Here is a 7,532-nt window from a genome sequence, read left to right on the forward strand (position 1 = left end):
GAGCCCGGCCGAGGTCCCTTCTGGTTCCGTCAAGTCTGCGCTCGCAGGTTCTGTATTTTTTTAGCCCGCTTCTAGTTTTTCTTAAGAATCTTTAGCTGGGGGCCTGCCCCGTAGCTCAGTTGTTTAAGTGGCTGCTTCAACAAAGCTGTCAGGCTCAGGTTGCTGTGGTTCGATCCCCACAACTCCAGCCAGCCAAACCTGCCCTGAGGTCATTGGGAGCAAAACAAAATCCTTCTGCCTTTAAAAAAAAAAAAAAAAGAATCTTTAGCTGGATGCGCCGTGTCGGGGAAAATGCTTTCGGGAACACGTTGTGTGGCGGGTGAACCAAAGCCCTTTGTACCTGCCCGAGTGCAGCGTGTGTGCCCTTATCATTCTCTCCGCGGAGTCCAGCCTTTCAGTAAGGCATGTGTTTTTGGAAAATAAGGTATCAACAGTAGAGCAGCACGTACCGGATCATTTTCCTGCCTCTTTGATACGTGTGACGAGTTTCAGTCGGAGACGCACATACTACAGACCTTGGCGCAACATCCTGCCTTGAGCCTTCTTCTCAGAGCCTCTTACTGTTCCGGGCCTCCGGAGGTGGGGAGCAGAGCAAGGCCTCTTTTACAGTTTACAATCTGTTGGGAGAAGATAGGCAGTTAAGTAGGAAATGAGTAGCAAGGCGTGTAGTACTCCCTGTTGGCCGGACAAGGCCATTTGGGGAAGACCACATTCGAGCAGAGAGGTGTTATGTTTATAGCTTAGAAAGAGTATTCAGAACTTCCATGGTAGAGAGGAATACCTAGCACAGGCCTGAGCCAGAGTGAATTTCTGTTTTTATTGGTTTTTGTTTTGGGAGCGACCCAGAGCCATATGTGGCTGGGGTTGAGAAGGGAATTGGTCGGGAAAGGCCTGTAGTAGGACTTGGACTCAACAGGACAGGACGCTATTAAAGGGTTTTGAGTTAATCAGCTTGGGAAGGAAGGTTGCTGCCTATTTTCTTTCATTTGCTGAGAATTCAATCTAGGACCTCCCTGAAGGCCAGGCAGTGTTCTACCGCTGATCCACACCCCCAGTCCCACCGTCCCCTTTTCTTTTTAGTATTTTTGAACCTTGCTGGATTCTGATCTTCATTTAGGAGTGCACGGTAACAGTGCTCCAGGAAACAGTGTTCATTTTTCTTAAATAATTAAACACCTCAAGAGGTCTCTGAAACAAGTGAAACAAAGGTTTGTAGCCATATTAGGTGCTGCTTTCCAGTATATATATATATATATTCATATCCTAGATTTGCAAATGACCTGTTTGTGATAGATCTCCACAATATGTTTGGTGAATGTGGAATGAACTTCAGTCCTCAACATCTAGAATAATTTGTAAAAGTGACTAGCACTCGTGACTGCTGAATCGTGTATGAAAAAAAGAATGCTGCTGTTGCTTAGGCAGAGTCAGGTGATAATTGTCAAGTTCTTATGGTTTACTCTTATTTAATACTTCGGACACGTCTCAATATATTGTTTTAACTAGTACTGTTTTTACTGACATTAAGGCTTGCTTCAGTTGTAAGAACTGAAGTGTTCTGCTTTGTAGGATTTAACCATTATTTAAGTAATACTGTTGACTTCCTGGATGCTTAATGTAAGTACAGAGCAATGTCTTCGACTTTGATGAGCAGAGGTTGTCTATGCAGTTATACATGCACATTATGAGAGGTGAAGTATTGATAAAAACTGAGGTGAGTGCATCACATGTGTTCTCTCCCATTATCAGTAATATGAGTGTTCACAGTTTGTAGCAAACAGGTTAACTTTTGAATTATAAAGCCATTGAATTATAAGGCCATTTGATGAAGATGACATTCAAGCAGTGAGGTTTATGACTTGAGTATTCAGAGTCACAGGCCTTAGCCAGAGTGAAATAGTACATATTGAAAGTATATATTAAAAGAGGAAAAGTCTTTAAATTGTATATAAACTTTTGTTCGCAAATCCAGTAAGTTGGTTTCTATTTTAAATAATTCCAGGGTTGTTCATTTAAAAACTTTAGGTTTTTAGTTTACTTTTTTACACAGGAGTATTGGTATTGCCTTTTTCTCTAGGATGAGTTCCAGTGGTTAGTGACTTCGGTGCATTTTCTCAAGAGATTGGTGCATTTTCTCTTAAGCTGTCAGTTATTAGAGTTGTTTGTCATAATTTGGTGACACCTTTTTCATTGCTGATATTGGTAGCTTGTATTGTCATTTTTTTTTTTTTTTCTTCTTGGTCTGTTTGTCTAGAGCAATGATGGCAAAGCTTTTAGTTTTCAGTGATGACAGCTGGCTGTGGGCACCCATTCCATAGGTTCCCTCCACTGGTCCAGAGGTTTATCAGTTTTATCTTTTTTTTTTTTTTTTTTTTGTGGTACTAGGGATTGAATTCAGGACCTTGCACTTGCCAGGCAAGCGCTTACTCTACTGAGCTATCTCCCTGGCCCCAAAATCCTTCCCTCCCACCCCTGGTACTAGGGATTGAACTCAGGACCCTGCGCTTGCCAGACAGGCGCTCATTCTAACAAGCTATCTCCCCAGCCCCAAATGAAGTTTTTGTTTTTTTTCTCAGTACCGGGGATTGGACTCAGGACCTTGGGCTTGCCAGACAAGTGCTTACTCTACTGAGCCATCTCCCTGGCTGTCAGTTTTATCTTCAGAGAACCAGATTTTGATCTCATTGAGTTTTTCTCCTATCATTTTTCTGTTTTCAACGTCATTAATTTTTATTTTTACCATTTTTTTTCCCTAATGCTTGCTTTGCTCCTTTTCTAGTTTCCTACCTTCTGTCTGTCAGTCCATCCTTCTGTCCTTCACAATATTAGGGAGTGAACCTAGGGTCTTTACAATGAGCTACATTCTAGTCTCTGTCTCTCTTATCTGTCCATCCACCCATCCATCCATCTATCCATCTATCCATTGATCCATTATTTTAGGTTTTTGGAGACAGGGTCCTGTTCTCATTCAGACTGGCCTTGAACTTGAAGCAGTCTTCTTACCTCAGCCTCTGCAAGTGCTGGTATTACAGGCTTGCATCACCATCCCTGACTCTCCAGCCATTTATTTATTTATTTCCCATAATTTTATTGAGAAACAAATAGCAATGATTATTTATTTTAAATTTCATTTCTATATTTAGGACAAGGTCTACAGGGTCACACTACATAGATCGAACTCCTAGTGATTCTCTTGTGTTAAGCCTCCCAAGTGTTGGGATTACAGGCCTGTGCCTGATTGAACCCCCACCACTCTACTCTGCCTAACCAGGCTCTTTAGTCCGCTGAGCTGTCAGGCCGGCCCTCTCCAACTCTTTATTTTTTATTTATTTATTTTTTTAACATTTATTTAGTGTGTGTGTGTGTGTGTGTGTGTGTGTGGCCAGCCCAGCCCACCAGGGGGCGCGGCTGGCTGGCATGTGGTGCTGCGGGACCCAACCGCAGTCCCTGAGCCCTGCCAAGCTTGTTCCAAGTAGGTGCCCCAGACCACTGAGCCATCTCTCCAGCCCCTCCAACTCTTTAAATATTCTTTTATTTTTAGTATATCTTTGTTTTGAGACAGGTTCTCACTGATTTGCCCAGGCAGGTCTCAAACCTCACATTTTCCTGCCTCAGCTTCCCTCACTGCACCTGGCTTTTCTCCCCAAGTTTCTTAAAGTGAAAGCGTCGATCACTGACTTGATACCTTTCTTTTCTAATACAGCATTTAGTTATATTAAATGTAGAGGTAAATTGAGATGTATTCCACAAATTTTGATTTGTTCATTTTTTTCAGTTCAAAATATTTCTAATTTTTCTTGATACTTCATCTTTGATTCCTGAGTTATGTAGAATTGTTTAAAATCTTTTGTTTTCCTTGTTTTCATTGTCCTATCCTGGGGCTCTCCCATGGCCTTGTGCATTCTGAGCAGGTGGTTTACCTCTGAGTCACATCCCTAGCCCTGGGAATGCTCTAATTTCCAAGCACAGGCTGGGAATCCCTCATCCAGAGTACTTGGGCCAGGGCCAGGGCCAGGGCTAGGGCTGTGGCTCAGTGGCACAGCGTCTGCCTGGTAAGCACAGACTTAGACGAAAAGAATTCAGATTTCTTAAATTTTAGAATATTTTTATAAACATAAGAAGATATCTTGGAGTTAGGTCCCGAGTCAAACACAGAATTCCTTGCTGTTTCCTCTGCATGGTTTTGCATGTGTCCTTTTTTTTTTTTTTTTTTTTTTTGTGGTACCGGGGATTGCATGTGTACTTTTATATGGCATTTTAAGTTTATATGTACTCTTTTTATAGTTTTATATCATAGTTTTAGTATGCCAGTATTTTGACTGCTGTCTGTCATGTGAGGTTATGTGGTGCTCAAAGTTTTGGATTGGAGCTTTTTGGATTTTTTTTTTACGAATGTTCCTCATATACTTTATTTATTTATTTATTTATTTTCTAGTCTTTAGTTCAGTTCCATTATGATCAGAGAGAGTACTTTGATTTCAGTTCTTTTAAATTTGTTATGGTTTGATACATTCTGTTTTGGTGTATTTCTCATATGTATTTGTAAAGAATTACCAGTATTCTGTGGCTTTTGTGTCGAATATTCTCTAAACGTCAACTAGATCACTTCTACATTGCTGATTTTATACCTAACAGGAAAGCAGTATTGATGTCTCTGGCTCTAATTGTGAATGTGTCAGTTCTACGAGTTTTTGCTTCATTTATTTTGATTCTGTTTGTTGAATGGATAGGATTGTTGTCTTAGTTTAGGGTCTTAGTAAATTGATCTTTTATCACTATACAATGACCTGTTTATTACTGGTAATTTTTGTGGAGTTTAGTTTGGCATGAATGTGACTACCTCAGTTTTCTCCCATCCTGAGTGCTAAGCCTAATCCTGCTTAGCTTGTGAGATCATCCTTACTCCATCTTTTCTGTTAGTATTACCTTGTCACGTAGTTTTTTTTTAGTGTTTTCACTTGTAACCTACTTACATCATTTAAATGGGTTTCTTGTAGATAACAAATATGGATGTTATTTTTACCTCTCCTGTGGATCTTTTAGTTGATGTTTAACTATTTACATTTAATAAAATTATTACTGTGTTTGGATTGGCCTGGTTTTGTCATTTTGGGTGTTCTGTTTTCTTTTGTCTTTTGAGATGGAGTCTCACTGTGTTGCCCAGGCTAGCTGACCTCAAGCTCCTCAGCACACACGTAATTTTTTTGAACCATTTGAAGATGATATTTGCATTGTGACTCTAGCTCAGAGTACTTCAGTGTGTAGTTCTTATGAATAAAGGTATTTTCTTACAGAACCACAATGTAATTATATTGATACAGTGGGTTTTTTTGTCAGTTTATCTGAAAAGTCATTTATAACATTCTTTTTCCCCTTCAATACAAAATCCAATCTAGCATCAGGTGTTATATTAGCTGTTGCAACCTTTTAACTACTATTTCTTTAGGGTTTTTTGGTCTTTATTGATGTTGACATTTAAAACTTTTTTTTCCACTTTTTTATTGGTTATTCACATTAATGGTTTTCATTTTAGCAGATTGTACATGTGTATAACATACTTGGGTCATTTTTTACACTACTTCTCCCCTCACCACCTTGGTCCACCCTCATCCCTAGTTTCACAGTTTTGGGGGAAGGATTTTGATGTGTATATTTTGTTCCTATCCATTGTCTCTTTGTACACCCTTATACACCCTTTTATCCCCTCTGCCTTATCATCCTTTTTAGATTGTAAAAACAATGAACATATTAGGGAGAACATAGGGTATTTGTCTTTCCGAGTTGCTTAGTTCATTCAGCATGATGATCTCTAAATCCACCCATTGTCTTGGAAATAACAATTTCCTTCTTCCTTGCAGCTGGATACGCCTCCATTGTGTATAGTGCACACACCACATGTAGTTATTACTATTATTTTTTATTTATTTATGGGGGGGCAGGGCTGGCTGGCATGTGGTGCTGGGGGATTGAACCGCGGTCCCTGTGCTTTGCTAAGCTTGTTCTAAGTAGGTACTTCAGACCACTGAGCCATCTCACCAGCCCCAACACATGTAGTTATTGATTCTGCCTGTTGGTGGGCACCAAGGCCAGTTCTGTACCTGGATCTTTTTTTTTTTTTTTTTTTTTTTTTTTTTTATTTATTTGGGGGCTGGCTGGCATGTGGTGCTGGGGGATTGAACCGCGGTCCCTGTGCTTTGCTAAGCTTGTTCTAAGTAGGTGCTTTAGACCACTGAGCCATCTCACCAGCCCTGTACCTGGATCTTTTTTTTTTTTTTAATTTTTTATTTATGTGTGTGAGTGTGGCCAGCTCAGCCCACCAGGGGGCGGGGCTGGCTGGCATGTGGTGCTGGGGGATTGAACCGCGGTCCCTGTGCTTTGCTAAGCTTGTTCTAAGTAGGTGCTTTAGACCACTGAGCCATCTCACCAGCCCTGTACCTGGATCTTGTGAATGATGCTGCATAAACACAGGGATGCGTGTGTTGGTAACTCTTGGCTGCATCAGCTGTGTACTTATGGGTGTGTACTTGGGTTGTATGATTTACATTCCCGCCAGCAGTATTCCTTGTACCCCCTGTATCCTTGCCAGCATATATTTATGTTCTTGATCACAGCCATTCTGTCTGGGGTAAAATGGACTATCAGTGTTGTGTTTTGTGGCATGGTCTTGCTGTGCAGTTCACCCTGGCCTTGAACTCAATATGTAACCCAGGCTGGCCTTGGAACTAAAGCAATCTTGCCTCAGTTTACTGAGGATTATGGGCAGGTGTTGCCACACCCAGCTTAGTGTAGTTTTGACTTGCATTTCCCTAGTGGTTAAAGATGTTGAACATTGTTTACTTATTTATTAGTCATTTATGTTTCTTTTGAGAAGTGTCTGTTTAGTTCATTTGTCTATTTATTGATTGAGCTCCTTGATTTTTGTTGTTGTCGTCAACTTTTTTTGAGTTCATTATATAGTCTACCTATAGCTGGTAAACATTTTTCTCCTGTTCTGTAGGATTTCTCTCCACTCTGTTAGTTGTTTCCCTGGCTATGTAGAAACTTTTTTTTTTTTTTTTTTTTTTTTTTTTGCAGTTCAGTATGGTGGTTCACACTTGTCATCCCAGCACTCAGCAGGTTGAGCTAGTAAGATTGCCATGAGTTCAAGGCCAGCCTGGGGTTCATAGTGAGTTCAAGGCCAGCCTAGAGTACATAGTGAGACTTGGTCTCAAACAAACAAGAAAAAAAAGAAATCTTTTATTTGATGCAGCCCCATTTATTTGTGGTGTTTAATTTCCACATTTTTTTTTATTACTGATCTCGCTTTATCACAGTATTTTTTTTTTTTTCTTGGAACCGGGGATTGAACTCAGGCCCTTGCGCTTGCCAGGGAAGCGCTTATTCCATTGAGCCATCTCCCCGGCCCCTCAGCCCCATTTATTGATTGTTATTCTTTATGTTGTTAAAATCCTGTTTAGAGTGTCCTTACCTGTGCCTACGATTTCAAGTGTTTCAAACTCTTTTTTTGTTTTGTTTTGGCTTGTTTTTCTTTT

At 40.3% G+C, this 7,532-nt stretch overlaps 1 protein-coding gene across 2 annotated transcripts in view; it reads left to right on the top strand.

The window, feature by feature from the left end:
* Positions 1 to 272: 272 nt before the first annotated feature.
* Nktr (natural killer cell triggering receptor) overlaps positions 273 to 7,532 on the top strand; it is a 46,729-nt gene continuing 39,469 nt past the window's right edge. For both annotated transcript variants that reach the window (XM_023700709.1, XM_004640752.3), the window contains exon 1: positions 273 to 319. In XM_023700709.1, coding sequence (XP_023556477.1) covers positions 292 to 319 — 28 coding nt within the window. In that variant the 5' untranslated portion in view covers positions 273 to 291. The remainder of the gene's footprint in view (positions 320 to 7,532) is intronic.

Source organism: Octodon degus, unplaced genomic scaffold, assembly GCF_000260255.1.
Source record: "Octodon degus isolate 3935 unplaced genomic scaffold, OctDeg1.0 scaffold00126, whole genome shotgun sequence".
In the NCBI taxonomy this organism is placed as follows: domain Eukaryota; kingdom Metazoa; phylum Chordata; class Mammalia; order Rodentia; family Octodontidae; genus Octodon; species Octodon degus.